General features: G+C 39.5%; 1 protein-coding gene across 3 annotated transcripts in view; it reads right to left on the bottom strand.

Annotated features, from left to right (window-relative positions):
* Window positions 1-609: 609 nt before the first annotated feature.
* The window catches only part of CENPF (centromere protein F), a 58,596-nt gene continuing 42,330 nt past the window's right edge, over window positions 610-16,875 (bottom strand). For 2 of the 3 annotated variants that reach the window (XM_019516449.1, XM_019516450.1), the window contains 7 exons: window positions 16,529-16,681; window positions 15,319-15,495; window positions 12,780-12,941; window positions 11,157-11,319; window positions 9,493-9,969; window positions 5,226-5,419; window positions 610-1,849 (listed from right to left, as the gene is read on the bottom strand). In XM_019516449.1, coding sequence (XP_019371994.1) covers window positions 1,643-1,849; window positions 5,226-5,419; window positions 9,493-9,969; window positions 11,157-11,319; window positions 12,780-12,941; window positions 15,319-15,495; window positions 16,529-16,681 — 1,533 coding nt within the window. In that variant the 3' untranslated portion in view covers window positions 610-1,642. Of the gene's footprint in view, window positions 1,850-5,225; window positions 5,420-9,470; window positions 9,970-11,156; window positions 11,320-12,779; window positions 12,942-15,318; window positions 15,496-16,528; window positions 16,682-16,875 lie in introns of those variants that run through there. The other variant, XM_019516451.1, reaches the window with a different exon arrangement.

Here is a 16,875-nt window from a genome sequence, read left to right as displayed (position 1 = left end):
TAAAGGGAACCTTCTTTACAATGTAACAAATAGGGATACATTCCAAGACCTCGATTGTACTGACCCCCAGACCCATTTCTATCACTTTTACAAGTGAATGTTGGTACTCAACAACAGCAGACAGGGCACTATCATAATGGGGATGGCAACTACAGAAACACGTGTCACAGACAGCAAGCGAGGAGCACAGAGCCACACCGGAGACTGTATTTTGGTGTGCGTCACTCCCACAGTGTACCGCACAAAGCAGCTGACTGTGGGCTTCCACCACACCAAGTGCCTAAGAAAGAATTTACCTCACATAACAACAAAATATTCGGTAAAAAAGGGTCATCGCATAAGAGCGAATTCGCACATACAGAACCCCGCATGAAATGAGGGAAACCTGTAGTTGCTATATTTCTTTAAAAAACCACATCTGAATTACACTGGTTAATGTATTCCCCTGATATTATCAGAAAAATTTGAAGAATTTTCAAAAGGAAAATCCTGATATTTTAGATTAGAATAATGCTCCATTTTAAAAATATAACACAGAGACAAACCTTGTACATTTCACCAGGCCCCGACTCAATAATAAAACAACAAAGATGCAACAGATAACACAAGTTTGACTTGGAGTAAAAATGTATTGTTCACTTAGGTTTACACATTACACAAGAATGGCGGGAGGGGGCATTCATCCTCTTTCAACTGGCAGGTGGTTAACAAATAAAGAAAAGTTATGGAAAAAACTAGAGAAAGTCTGATCCAATATGAGAACAGAAAAAAAAGAAAGTACCTTCTATCTACATTGTACAGTTTATTGTGTTAGGGCTCCTACTGTTAGTGTTTTAGCAGGTTTGATTATTTTAATACTTGGCCTGGAAAGGTAAACATGAACAGGATTTTTCTGGGGTAGAAAAGAGAAATCATTTCCACTCAGTTGGGCAATTAATCATTTAGATAATCAATCTGATGTGATACTTTTGTTTTGCCTAGCATTGTGTTCAGCTAGTAGGTTGGCCTTGAGATCCTTTCAAGTGATAAATCTGTTTTTATTTTATCTTGGCCTTTTTTGTAATGATTTTTCACAAATTCAAATGCATTTTATCATGACCTACATTAAATTTCCATTTTTACTAGAGGTGCAGTCTTGCCAAATGCAAACTGGTTTTGCAGCCATTTCACTTCATTTTCCTTTGTTCACCCATGTTTCCATTATATCTAGAGAACCTTTTTGTTTAATAAATGCAAACAATAACCTGTTTTGAAAATGTAAAGTGGTATTTGTAAACAAAAGGAATACTGTAGGTTGTAATGTAATATCCCACATATGTAATATGTGGTTTGCTATTTCTTACTATTAAAATTTCTATTTCCAAAAAGTTTTTAAAAAATTATTTACATCAACCAAGAATATCAGCTGTATTACTAACACAATTATAAATAAAACTGGACATCTATTCTATCAGAGTATTTCTAGTAGCTTTAGTAAGTATAGCTATTAGTAAATGTTCAAGAACACGATCTACAAAACCAATACGTTGTGAAAGAATAAACAGTCTTTTCACAAAAGAAAATATAGACATATGTTTAGTCACAACAAATATTTTCTGATCTTCTAAACAGGATTTTGCTCTGAAGTGATCTGAATGCAGCTTTACTGTACCCTACAGTTTTCTTCTTCATCTTTATCAGGCAAGGTTTGTTTCCGCAAAGAACACTTGTTTTTCGGCGTTTCAAGGCTCTCTCTTGAACTCTCAGCAACAGCTTTCATGGATTGCTTATTTACACACACAGGAGATCTTGAAGTAGGTTCCATTGGTAAGACGGGTGTTCCTGCTTGGCACTGCAGAGCATCATTCACCTGCAACACAAACAAAAAGGATCTTAGTGCTGTACTCGTTGTTATCAGTCCTGTCAGTAAGTGGGACACCTATTCCAAGTGACTGAATATTAGTAGCAGATAGTGTGCAGGAACACAATGCATCCATGCATGGTGAATTAGAGCAGTGGTTCCCAAACTTTTTAGACCACAGACTGGCAAACCACAGACCAGCATACTGCGGACTGGTTGACTGCCGGTCTCCAGTATGCCAATCAATTCTGGACTTTCAGTCTGGCAGCCAACCCTCCTGCGGACCAGCAGCCAACCCTCTGCAGCCTAGGGGTTGGGAACCACTGAATCAGAGGGTAAAAGAAAAATGCTTTTTTAAAAAATTTTTTAAACACTCTGACCAGAGGAAGAAGCAGCTCTGCCCTCATGAGGTGGCTACAAGCTCTACAGGGGAAGTCAGGAATAGCATAAGAAGTGAAAAGCAGACAGCTTCCAGGGGGAGCAGAAGGAATCACTGACCAGGAAAAACCAGCAGAGCAGACAAGATGCCTGAGTTCTCCTGGTCAAGGAGGGTACATCAAGCAGGCAGAGGTCCTGGTATTCTGACAGACTGTTTGAAAAGATCAAAAGGATCCCTGAGGATTACTGGGGAAAGTCCTGTAGAAGCCCAGAGAAAACTTTGGGGAGGGCCCCACAAAGACTGTCAATCCAGTCCTGAGAAGGCCTCAGTTTAGAGTGCTATGGGACTCAAACTGCACTGCTCCTCAATGCCAACTGGAGACCCTAAAATGAGAATGAACTGTGGCAGGCAAAAGAGAGAGGATTTTGGGGGAACTTGCAGAAGGGATAGAGTGTGAGTACTTCCAGTGGCCAGGCAGGGTCAGGGATCCCCTACAGTCTATTACAGTCAGCATCCCTACATAAAAGCAAAAATAATCTATTTTATTTAGTTTTAAAAGCAACACACATTTAGGGCAACTAGCTAGTCCTCACCGCATTCAGAGGTGTAGGACTGGCATCTCCTTCCTTGTTTTAAACATGGCAAGTCATAGGCAAAGCCGTCACAACATGGCAAGTCCTACTCTACATTCTTCCTCCGTCACTTGACACTACAAAGCTTCATATATCTTTCAAGTTTATTACTAATATTTCATAATGCACCTCCCTACCGTATGCTCTGTAAATATAACAGTTTCATAACTAAGTGCTCATTGCAATGCTCTTTGCTGACACTGGGCTGAAACCACTACTTGCAGTGAGATTTGTGAGCACATATTAATCAAGTTCTGTTTTGTCATATTTAAAAGAGAATTTATTTACACGTAAAAATGATAAAAAGCATGTTTGAAATCTCTTGGCAAATTTGCTAAGCTTGTTTGAAATGAACTATGTTCCAATTTCAGACTTAAATCTGTGAAATAAGGTGGTGGAAGGAAGGCAAGCGAGGCTTAGGGTAGGGGTTGGAAACACAGCACAGTGAATATTGTATTGATAACACTCCTGAACAGCAATTTTTTTGTAGTTTTGTCCTATGTCAATGCAAACTTGCAAGACAAGAAGAGTATTCCTTGCTGAAAAAAAAGCAACTACACATACCCTACAAGTGACTGAAAGAGTTAATGGACATAGTGTAATTCCTACAGCTGACGAGGCTCCTATTGACCTGTACTGAAATAGTAACAATTGAAATTCTTATCTTCCACTATACTACTATTCACCTGTACAGCGTTTTTGATTATTAAGGTTAGGAACAAGATGTCCTCATACAAATTATTTACAGGAAATTTGAGCAACAGACAGCTCTGAGAAACACTGCTCCCGCCAGCTCCATGTTACTTACTGGCCTGCTTATTTGTTATAACTTTCATTATACTGCTGCAATCAATAAATATGTTCTATTACAAGCTTGTTGATCTACAAGCTTCTTAAAAACCTATTACATTTGTGAAGGGGGTTGAATCAGATGTCTTCCAATGTGTGACTAGTACACAGGACTTCCTTTTAATTCTTCCAGGAATACTGGGATTCTCTACATATTCTCAGAACTTTGTCCATTTGGAAAGTATTGTGGGATGTGTATAGGAAAGGAGTGCAAATCAAACTTATTGAGGTCATTTATGGAAACAATAACAGGATATCCAAAGAATATCTAAGATGGAAAAAAATGCACATTTTTAATAGAACAGGTAATTTAACCACTGAAACAACATGCCTTTGAGCATAGTGGATTCTCTACCACCAGAAGTCTTTAAACATGACTAAATCCTTTTTAAAAAGACACCTTATAGCCAAAAAAAGGAAATTTAAAATTCAAGCCTTCATATTCAGGAAATTGTTTGGTAAATTCTATTCCCTGTACTAGTCAAAAGATCAGAATAGACAGTCATAATTGCCCTATTTAACCTTAAACTCAAACTCTTCCACCAAGTATAGACTACACTTGATCTGAGCCTTCAAGAGGCTGATAAAACATAACAGAACATAGGGATACTCTGTGGTTGCCCTATATTTGATTTGACATTCAACTCGAAAAAAAATCCAGGGATATTTTCAGTACTGCTTTTGTGTTATCTAGTAAGCCAGAACATTCAGCCACTGGCATCCTTTTAGGTAGCCTTAGTAAGAAGGAGCACCAATACCTATATTCCTGAGTTCTTAGTAGGCTCATAGCATCGCAATTTGAAATACTGTTCATGGAAAGACAGAGGTTTGCACAGCTTCAAAGGGGGAGTGGCAGCTGCTGTACCCCAGAGGCAAAATTGCTCCAACTTTAACCCTGCTTCTCCAGGGATCAAGTTGGAGTGATCTAGCTACAGGCTCCTGCAGAGCAACTGTTAAACTGTAGCAGCTGCTTTGGTTATAACTTAGTGCTTCAGGGCAGCTGAATTCTGTTCCAGCAAAAAAACTTTTCAGCATTAGGCCCCGATTCCACTCTTGCAGTAGTATGAGTTTTCTGTGTATAACAGGCATATCTTTTTAGCATCTGACATTTGGTGGATAAAAATTCACTAAAATTATGTTGTCAAGTTTCAAGTGAAAAATTAAAGCTTGTGTAGCAATACACGAACAAAAGAACAAAATTAAGGCTGTACAGACAAGTTTCATTAAAGCATTTTCTGAATGGCTGTTTAAAAAAATTTAAAGATTTGCATTCTGTTTAGGTTATCCAATTTAGGCATTTGGTATAAGGTCACAAATTTGACCACAGAAACAATTTTAAAATTACCATTAATGCCCAGACTTCCGATACTCTCAGATTTATCCATTGTATTTACATGCATGGCCTTGTCTTCAAGATGCTTTTGGCATATTTAAGAAAGGTGGTATATCCTCAGACCCACTTGGCAAGATAAATGCACAATGGAAATTTCCTATGCTTTAGACATTTTTATACAGTATCAGTTACCTTTTGTGATTTGCTGCCACCAGCTGTTGGTTTGGAGAGCTCAGCAAGATTATCTGACCTGCCTTTTTGAAAGCTCTGGGTTGATGGTGATGATCTCTGGCTTTGGGCAGCAAGGCGGGGACTGGTTCTCAGGTTTAAAGATGTTCTGCGTAAAATATAAGGGCTAATTTTTCCAGTAGGGATATCACCAAACCCTGAAAAACAAACAATTTCCCATTAGACCTGGTTGATTTAGTTATGTTATTGTTCTAGCCAATTTGATCTCACCCATTTTGACAGAGAAAACACTAGCTCAGGGGTCAAACTCCTTTGGCCACAGGGGTCAGATGAACAGCACAGACCCTGCCCCCCAACCCCACCCTGGTCAGGTCAGTCCAGTGTGGTGTATGGGTCAACAAGACGTAGGGCCAGCACTACAGCTGGATGATACGGCTTCATGGGCCAGACCCAGCCTGCAAGTCATATCTTTGACACCCCTGTCCTAATTGATAAATGGGACTTATTCCAGTAAATAAAATACATTGGGGGCTGCCTTGCATTCTCAGGATGTTGCTTACACTGTTCCTTGCAACAATCATAGCAAGTAAACTGCAAGTCTAAGCACTCAACTTCTAGAGTCAACTACTGGAGCTAAGAACACTCAGTACTCTCCAGGACCGACCCCTTCTGGTCTAAAAATCACATTTACTGTAAAAGTGCAATTAGGGATGTGTGCTCAGACGTGATCCTGAAGGTCTTCCTTGTGCAATCACCCCACCTTCTCAATTCTAATGGATCCATATACACATACTTCCAACTACTCTTCTGATGTATTCTTAAAGAAGATGGAACCAAGCTTCAAGGATATGTAGCTTGCAATAGACTGTTAACCCCCTCTGTGAAACTAGTGAGGAAATTTTGCACTATAAAAGCTGCAGGAGCCCATGAAGGGGAAAAATATAACTACTTTAGTACTAATTTCTATAGCAAGCATCCCCGTGGCCACCAGTTTCATAACACGTCAGTGTCAAATACATACGATATTTACAGGTACTCCTCACTTAACATCATCCTGGTTAATGTTGTTTCGTTATTACATGTCTGATCTATTAGAAAACATACTCTTGTAAAGTCGTACAATGCTCCATTATAATGTTGCTTGGCTACAGCCTGCTAGTAGGTAACTAGAGTGATGTAATTAGATTCGCTTAAAGTTGCATTTTTCAAGAACATAAAGTACAACTTTCAGAGGAGTAGCTGTACTCCAATCCAGGATGAGGTTTTCCCTCCCCTCCCATTTAATATGGGGGGTGGGAGGGAAGACTCATCTTAGATTTAGGGCCTCAGCTGCTGCCAGCCCCACCACCACTACCGCCCCTTGCCCACCTCTGGGTTTCATCAGGGCTCCAGCCCCGTTTTATCCTGGGGCATGGAGTGTGTGGTTATTCTGACCCCAGTTAGGCACAGTAGCAGTTGTTGTTGCAACAGCGGCAGCATCTCCAGCCCAGAAGCCCAGGTCAGAGCTGTCACTGCTATCAAGTTGGCCTAGAGCAATCATATGCTCTGTGCCGCAAGCTGAAGCCATAGGCTAAGCAGCGGTGGGTGGGAGGGGGGGCATGCAGCAGGGCAAAGGCTGCAGCAACAGAGGTTAGGAGAGCCAGACAGGGGGGCAGGCAGCAAGCCATAGGTGGGACAAATGGCAAGGAGCAAAAGTACTGGGGAGCAACAGGCAGGGATCAAGCTGCTTGACTCCCCTACCGCCTACCCCCTACCACTTGGTTCCCCTACTGCAGTAGTGAAATGAATTTTAAAAATAACCATTCAATAATTAGGTTCTATACATGGAAAATTATAACAAAGAGGGGTGCACCAATAGAGATTTTGGGGGCGGATAGCTGATTTTTAAGGAGGCATATTGTCCGATACTGATCCGATTTCCGATACAGCTGTACACAGCTAGTAAGTTTATTGTGGTGGAAGGGGAGGGAGGGCGGAAGGAGCGTGGGGGGTGCACAACATGTGCCCTAGATTTGCGCTGGGGGGTGGGGCTGGGGTCAGGGCTGCACTAGGCTCTTTCTGGTGCATGGGGGCCATGCTCGGGGCAAGCAGCAGTGCTGGGATGGGGTTACAGGGGGGACTACGGTGAAATTTGGGGTGACTGCAGCCCCTCCATAACCTCCCTCCCAGCGCTGCCACCACCTGCCCCGAGTGCAGCCCCATGCACCAGGAGTGCAGCCCTGCATCCGCAAGCGCAGCTTCCACACGACAAGAAGAACCTTGCACAGCCACAGCACACAGCTGCAGCCCCTCCCCCCCGCAAAGATCCAGGGCACATGCTGCCCCTACCATGTGCGTACAGCAGCGGGAGCTGCACCCCCCACAAAATGAGCCACAGCTCTGTCTCGCACCCCACCCCACCCCAGCTGGGCAGCGCCTGCCCCATTCCCTCCCTCACTGCAGAGGTGATCTGCACCCCCCCCCACAGACTTACCAGCTGCATGCAGCTCTCCACGCTGCCGAGCTATGCTCATCACCTATGTGCTGTGCCGAAACCTGGCCGATTTCAGATACAATCGATTTTCTTTATATCAGTGCCGATCCAATGTCAGACCCATATCTCAGTGTACTGCTAGTAACAAATTTATGCATATTCCATGTATAGAATCTAATGGGGGGGGGGGGCTGTCGTAAATTCAGAGTTGTCTTCATTACAGGTAAATATTGTACCTTACAAGTGAATAATAAGGCAAAAAACCCATTTGTGTTCTTTAAGGTATATATAGATGGCCCCCCAATTTTCTTCTAGTAGGTTTGGAGAAGGAAAAGTGATGCTAGGAATATGTTCCAGAAACTCTACTTCGCTGGAGAACTTTTACAAGATACTTTGGAGTACCTAGATGCATGCATAAGAGGCTGAAATCTCAGGAGTAACTCAAGTATCACTCCCTCAGCCCTATAGTGCTGTTGAGTCTGAAAAAATGCTTCTCAACTTTTCTGCACTCAAAGCGCCCTTCACAGGACTCGAGACATCCCTCACTGGACCTGAGGCACCCCTCTATAACTTTTGTGAACGGAGAGGCACCAATTTCAAAAATTAAAATTTATATGTGACAATGCTTACCCCCGTGCAGAGGGGCTGGGCAGCGAGGGTGGAGGATGGTTCAGGCAGAGACATACCTGGACCTACATTTATCTACTTTGTTTTTCTGCTCATCTTCTCACACCTCATGGCACCATTCAAAGGAAACAGTGCCCCACAGCGTACCTTATCACCCCCTGGTTGAGGAACACTGGTCTAAAACTTAAAAAGGGATTGGTTTATCTAGACAGGTGATTCTCAACCTTTTTATAGTTTCATAGTTTCTAGGGTCGGAAGGGACCTGAGAAGATCATCTAGCGCAACCCCCTGCCATGGCAGGAAAGAGTACTGGGGTCAAACTAAAGCACTAAAGCACCCCTCAAAATGCCAGCTTTTACCTTTACACTTATTTTTTGACTACAGAAAAATAATAGAGCAGTTCTGTTACAAAGAATTCAGAAGCACAGCAGGGCAGATTGTGTTTAACACTAAGAAACCCTACCTGAAATCTCTGGGTTTACCTTATGAATCATGTTTGCCTGCTTGCAACGTTAACACTGCTTGGTACCCTGTTGCACCCTTTAAAACATATCAAGGCATCCCAGGGAGCCGTGCCCCACTACTTAAGAATTACTGATCTAAACCAAGATTCTCAAAACTACCAACTTAAACTTAGGATTCTAATTCCATATTTAGGCATCTCCTTGATTTTCTGAAGTGCTAAGTAACCAACAGCTCCAACCAAAATCCACAGAACCATTAGCTGCTCAGCCCTTTCAAAAATCATTCAACTGCCCAAATGTGGATGGGAAGACTAACCTTACACCCCTTGTTTTCCAAATGTTTAGCAATTTTACTGTCCTCATAGTTACTAAAAGGAAACATGGATAGACCTCACACAGACAACAAGGATCAGACTACTAGAAACTATATACTGTGGAAACAAGATAGACCAGCCCACAGCTTTACTTGCATGGAACTGTATTTACAACTCTTGGACCTAAACTCAGACATGACAAGCAGTTGAATTAATGAGTTATGCCAAATATATGAGGGTTGAATTTAATAAATGGCATCCCACTTCTTTCAGTGACTTTTATTCCATATATGGCAACATAACTATTTAAGAACATAGAAACAAAAATTTTACCCCATCAATATGGAATGCAAGGAGGGTGGTATTACACCTTATACTGAAGTTGCAATTACCTTTTTTCACCACTTCTGGGAGTCCCTCTGGTTGATATTCTGTGTTCTCACTCAGTGAATCCTGGTAGATAGCTCCTTTTTTAAGCTTTTTAGCTAACGTCTCTGGTATAGGAGATCTTGGTACTCCATTTTCTTTCTTTATTTCTTGACTTCTTCGCCTTTTACCTGAACACCGAGTTGACTCCTCATTCAACCTCCTCTTTGTAACTGGCTGATCATTAACTGTTACTGGATTATCCAAACTGTGCAAAGGAGAATTACTGACAACAACGTCTGTTGTTGGTTTCAGCTGAGCATTCAGCAGGGAGACTTGCGTTTTTAACATTTCATTTGCTTCCTCTAGTTTGTGGAAGTTAACAATCAAAGAGCAGTACTTCTCCAGGTTCTCATCTGCTTCTTTGGTTTTCACTTCTACAGATTCCTGCAGTTCTTCAAGCTTCAACCTCATTTCTTCTGTACTGACACCATCAGCAACAGCTGAGCAAAACAAAGATTCATTACCTATTTGAATAGCTTTAAAGATCCCTTACAAGGAGATGTTTAGAATACAGTGATCAAATATTTGTTAACCAATTAGAAAGGGTGTATGTTTTTCGGGGACAATGACCTATAACCAAAAAGGACACTATACAATAAAAAAAATGACCTACAACATATGCAGAATCTGAATGCATCTGACATAGGGTGCACAAACAGCATTATTTCTGGCCCTCAATTTTGGAGAATTGATTGCAGGTTTTCAGATAATTTATGGAAACCTGTTTATACTAATTATCAATGCTTATTGAACACTAAATAGTATGCACTGATCTATATGATGACATTGTCAGACAAATATTCCTATTTTACATACTGTTCACAAACATTTTAAATTTTTTCCTATCAGCTCTATCTTCTCTAACAACTCCAGAAAAGTTCATGATTACTGAAAACCCAATATGTTTTCAGTAATCGTGAGCTCTTCTGGAATTGTTGGAGAGGTTCTGATGAGTGCAAGGAGGGAATTTAATCTTTTCTACCTATCATTTCCTCGCCCCAAAAAGTTGCAGCTGTTGCCAAGCTGATAGCTAGAAAAAAATAATGGTACTGACTGAAATGTAATACCATAAAAGACAGCTTCTCTCGCTGTCTATAACTCAAGGAGGACCAAAAAGTATTTTCAGGTTTGACTTTCCATAAAGTTACAGAATACATTTTTTCATGCATTAACAGTTATCCATTCCCAGAATGTGATTTTTCTTTGTGTTTACTAAAAACAGAAAGAACGGGCATTTCCAATATTCCGTACTTCTATAGTGAGCAGTACAAAATGTTGAGCCAAAATGGCAAGAAGTTACATGCAACAATCTACTGCCATCAAAATAAATGCCAGTTCTGATTTCAAAATCCAGGCATTGAATATGTATATTCAAAATACATAGCAGCCTCTGAAATTTGAAAAGACAAATCTTCAGCAGATTTTCAGTTAGTGCAAATGATAGTTCCATGGTTCAGAAAGCTACAGATTTACACTAGCTGAAGATCTGTCCCCGTTTAAAACCCTGCATAATAACAGACGTTTGGAAAAGCATTTTAGAAATGAACGTATTACCATTAAGAAATGCGTCATTACTAACTTATAGCAAGACATCCTGATACCCCATATTTTTTCTGAAATTACTTACTTTGATTTTGTTCCTTTAATAAAGCATCCCGTTCAACAACTTGTTTCTGCAAAACTTCTTTTTCTTGCTCCATTTGTTTACAGGATTCAATACAGAGCTGCAATTTACTGTGGGCCAATTCAATATCCTTCTTTAGCTGAACTATGGTCTTAAGATTGTCTGCCTACAAAAAATAAAAATAAAAAATAAAAAAAGAGGACCAGAGCTGTGCAATTAAATTACAGGAGCTCCTAATTCTGAGAGACTTTAAAGTCATACTTATTAAAGAACCATGTGTGAAGCTTACAAGAATAAAACTCTGCATGTGAACTCTAGAAAAATTGTGAGCATTCAGATAAGGCTGTCCAACTGGCAGCTCTCCTAACACCCAGCCTGCAGACTCCCAACCAGTTGCTCTCCTTGTACCACTCCTTCTGCTTCAGTCTCCAGGGTCCCTTTCCCTCTTCCAGCTTTTGCTTTCTTCCCCTACTCCTGGAGTCTGGGCAGTGTAGCCCTTCGAAGGTGGTGGGGAGAAGTTTTACTACCTGCACTGCCTGTACAGCTGAAGGGAGCACATGCAGTAGTGCAGCCCCCTACAGCTCAGAAGTCAGATGGCCTTATGTCAGAACTAACTTCCTGTCTATTTCAGCTGAATGCAAGACTGAGGTTTAAAATAACTTCTTGACAAACCCAGCTGAAAAGCATGCATTTCAGATGTGTGTCTGCCCCATGGAAAAATAGATTAAAGCATCAGAATAAATAAAATGTGGCTACCTGGAACTATAGGATAAAGACATTAGGGCATGATGCTTCTGTGGCTGTGCAGCAAATATTATAGTTTACTGCCTGCTAGTCATTACATTGGATCCAATGTATAAGAGCACTTCTTCACAGTGAGAGTTATCATTTGAACTGCAGCTAGTCAGTCATCATAGAGGGAAGGAGGGAGAGTGAGGGTAAAGCAATATAGCTTTGGAAAACAGAAATTCAGTTGAATGGACACGATAAACTTTGCTCCTGCGGCTTGACTGCAAACACCAAAACCTTATTCCTTCTAAATAAAACTCAAAGCAATTTTTACCAATTTTTTTGCAACTACATAGCATTCACATTGTTATCCAATCATCAGTAAGCATTCAGTCATAAGAAGAACCATGCTAATAAATAAATCAGATGGAAATTCTTCATCAGTCAGAACGGATATGCTCACAAATTGAGTGTACAGTAATAAGACACTACTGCTTCAGAAAGTAGCAAATCTTATGTCCAAAATAATTCAAAAACAATACAGGTCTGTTTACTTCAGAAAATTACTTTGAATTAGAATAGGTATTAACTAATATGCTATGTAATACAAAGTTACACATTCAGTATAGAGACTAGACAGTCACATTAGTATCATGTCAGACAATCTTGCTTGACCCTAGAGGGTGAATGTTAAGTCACATCTATTGCACGTGATTTTCCAGCAGAAACAAGCACCAACTGATTTGCCAGTTAAAAGCCAGAGAAAAGCTCATGAGGATTAGACTGTCAGTTCTGTACTGAAGCTACTGGACTTAAGACTATACTTTTTCCTAGATTCTAGCTAGAAAGTTAATTTGCAAGTCAGAACCTAAAGTGTAGGTAGAGAAAATAAAATACCTTGTTTTTTGTAAGGCCCTCTATCATCTGATTGGCTTCTTTCAGAGAGTTATTTAATTCCTCTTTACTTGATTTCAGGAGCTCCATCTCCAACTTTTGTGCACTGATACACTGCTCCAATGACTTCAGTTTGTCTTGACATGCCATAGTTTCAAGTTCATTCTATAGACAGAAAATAGGGTTAACCAAGATGGTTTTAAATTGGCCACAGAAAGCTGTATTAAAATGCTTACCATCCTCAGGAGTCTACAGTAATCTTACACAACATTATGAGAGAAATTTCTAATATCATGAAGACCATGCTTTAGGTGTAAATACTGCACACACAAATCCTGGATGGGAGAATTCTAGTATTAAAACCCAAAAAAAACCGAATTTAAAAATAACCTCACGTAAATCACAGGAATGAAAACAACATAACAGTACAAATAACAATTTTGAATGATTTATAACATTGGGCATCTTGAAACGTATCTAGATATGTATTTGCAGAGGCAGACAATGATTTTTCCAGACGGAGAAAGAAGGAACTTTTATGGCTATGGACTACATTGACCGTTTAAAGCATGCCAGTATAGCATCCCTACGCATTTTTCAGTACATTTAGTAAATCTTAACTAGTTAGAAAGAAACCTATCACTGTCTTTTTTACAACAATGCTAGACGATATTTGAGTTCACAAAACCAGTCCTTTATTACTTTTATGGATGAAGAGGGGCCCTAAACCAAGTCACATCAGGGTGCAGCAGATTTTCAATATACTGGAGGGTCTATCTTTAGCTGCTTTTGAAAGTTTTGGACATATCATTTATATTTTACCAGTATTTCTGCATGTTATTTATCACATAGGCTCTCTAGGGTACCATTTAGGCAAATATATTGCTACATCTATCGTTATCAAATGATAGGGACATAAGCTATTACACTGTAATGGTATGTAATGAAGTACCTGTATCACTACTTGTTACAACTTTAACCCTCTTTCATCCAGGGTTAAACATTATAGCAGTGCAGGTAACTTGTATCGCTACAGGATCATGCAGGCATAACAGTTGCATCTAACAGCTGATGCACACTATGGAGCAACAGTGATTCTCTTTTAAAGCAATTAAAAAGTGTATTTGTCCATATCCCATATTAGCATTTCTACTAAAAAGTCTATTCTTACGCTAACTTAACTTTAGGAATCAAAGCCCTCTTCCACAAGCTCTCTCTCTTCTGTTCACATACTTTTTGTCTGTCAAGTGTTCCATCCAGATGCCCCAATCACCAGTTTATCTTTTTAGATCTGAAGATCCCAGGTCATGTTTTTCATTGGCTTGCACCTTATACACCTATTCATTGTAATGCAGGTTCAAAAAGCTATAGTTCTCACTCACACCCCTGCCACACATTAAAGAAATGAATGGTGTCATAAAATAAAGAATAAGCCAGAATGTTATTCCACAAGAAAAGAACAACAACTTTGTGGCTGGTTCCTATCACACCATTAATTCAACATATGGCTAGGTTCACCTTTATGGCTGGGACCATATCACCTGAGAGGGTTCCCAGCTGCAGGAGTGCATGGTGCACCCCCCCCCCACACACTTCCTAATTCGTGCTGCTTTCTCCTTTTAAATATAATCCAATTTCATTCTTTCCTTCACTGTTCCCTATGCTATGACCCTTATCCTTGCCTAGATTTCTGTAACTTTAGGCCCAGTCTTGGTAATCTTCGTTCACGAGTAGTTCTAATGGAGATATGTGTACACAACTTATGAAGATACTAGGTTCATGATGTACTGTATTTACTCATATACTTTTTACCAAAAATGTAGTCTTCCAAAATTGGGGTGCAAGTCTAAATTTTCTGATGAGAACAGTAGAAGTGTCGTTTCTATTCAGGCAGCACTGAGGGAGCCAACTGAATTCATGGCCCGTTAGAATCTCTCCGATTACCGCTTATTACCGCTTCTCTTAACAGGTGTTAAAGGCCCAGTTCCCCTTTTTAATGGTCTAGGTGTTACACTAATCAAGCTATCCTTTCTTCAGCAATACTCCTAAAGAATTTGAAATTTAGCTAGCCCTGATCTCTCATCTATTTCACAGTCCTGCAGACTATTTTTAGTTCTTTTCAAAATCCTAGTTCTGCTCATGCAGTCCAGTCTTCATCAGCAGCTACAGTTTCAGCTTCTGGCAGAACACCCACGAGCTGCTGACAATTCAGCTGTGAAAGTGTTAAAACTGTAATTTTTGCCTGAACAGGAAAGGAAAGATTAGGTTCTGTCCCTGCTCTATGCTGATAACTCTGGAAAAATCATTTCTTAATTCTGCCTTCCCAAAAGCAAAGTGCATATATTATTTGGGGGCATGCGGTATATAAAAAAAATATGGCATATTCATCTTTTCCCACAGCAATTATTTAAACCAAATGCTATGAAATACCATAGCAAAGATAACTTTCTTGGGGATATGATATACAATCAGTGTTTTTACTCCAGTATTTAAACTTCCCTTAGTTTAAAATCCTTTCATAACATTTCTTAATTTATTTTACCTTTTTGTTTGTTTCTGCCAGAACAACCTGATGATTCTTCTCCATTTGATGAAGCCTTCTTTGATATTCTGACAGTTCTCTTTTCATTTCTCTTCCTTTTTCTTCCAGTTCCTTCTGCACCTTATCCAAACTGTTACTCAATTCTGTTTTTTCTAACGTGTTTAGATTCAGCTGAATCTGCAAACAAACATGACCATTTGGTAAATGCATTACTGTAGATGGAGAAATAATTGGTACGTTAAAAACTGATTTTTCATTTGGAAAAACAAATCTTTGAATGGTAAAATATACAAGATAAAAGAAACAGTATTTATTAGGCATATAGGTACGCTGTAGTCTTAGTGCAAAAATCTTAGTACAAAACAGCAGCATACAATACCAAGATTAATTGCGAACAGGTATTTTAGCACCAAGCTGAACAAACTTAATCTCAGCAATAAAATTAGCATTAAAGTCAAAGCTTATCCCTTTAACATGACATAACTGTTTCTAGTGATAATTCTCTGACAAGTTCAGTCATTTGTCTCACAATCACCAAGAGGAAGCAACATTTGAAAGTATTCATATTGTTTTGTGACTGTACTTGTCAGGCAATTAGAACAAAAGGAAGTTACTTCTGGATATATTTCATAAAAGTCACACTAGCTTGAAGTCCATGGCTAAACAGCTATTGATATCAATAGCAATAGAAAAAGGCCCATAAGTATGTCATTTGTACATAATAGCACCAACTACAGTCTATTTAAAATCAGAAGATATCTTCACTACTGCACATAAGGCTCCACTTCATATGAACTGTGGGATTTTGAGAATGAAATAATAAACAAGTCATGAACACAAAATTTAGCTTTATCTACAGCTGAGCTGTCAAGAAGTTTTGGGGTTGTTTTTTTTTTTTTTTTAAATACTTGAGAAATGCCATACTTGTGCAAGTGATCCAAGATACTAGTTACAGCCACATACATGTCTGTAACAGAAAAGCAGTGCATTTCATTCTCAGTGAAAGAGTTTTTAGATATAGAATACAAGGGAAAGATAAAGAACACTGAAGACTGAATTAAATACTACATTTCTAAAAGCACCGGGGGCAGAATCTCAGTTTCCTAAAGTCCTTAAAATCTGTTGAATTCAATAGAACACTACAGAATTATAGGAGCTGAGGACCAGGCATTCAAACTAGGAAAAGTCTGCTCTTTGTGCAATAACTAACCAGGTTGTTTTCTGTCTGTTCTTGAAGATGTTGAACTTGTTCAACAAGGATATTCCTTTCGGTGGTTAATTCTTCTTGCAGTTTCATAATCTTCTCTTCACCCTTCTTTAGTTTGTCTTCCAGCAAGATATTATTTTCAGTAAGTTCATTTACCTGAAAATTAAATATTATACTGTTACTTTTGAAACATAAATGTCATTGCTTCCAGAGAGCTTGAATATAGGCAGCGAACAATTTCAAAAATAAGTTCTTTAATTCTGCTTGCTAGGTCAAATCCAGCACAGGTTGCTAGCAACCTAATGGTGCTACCATAAAAAAAAAAAAAAAAAAAAAAAAAAAAAAAAAAA

This window comes from Gavialis gangeticus, unplaced genomic scaffold (genome assembly GCF_001723915.1).
Source record: "Gavialis gangeticus isolate Ggan-Ray unplaced genomic scaffold, GavGan_comp1, whole genome shotgun sequence".
Classification (NCBI taxonomy): Eukaryota; Metazoa; Chordata; order Crocodylia; family Gavialidae; genus Gavialis; species Gavialis gangeticus.
The sequence above is the reverse complement of the archived record's forward strand: the minus strand, read 5'-3'. Positions and strand labels throughout refer to the sequence as shown.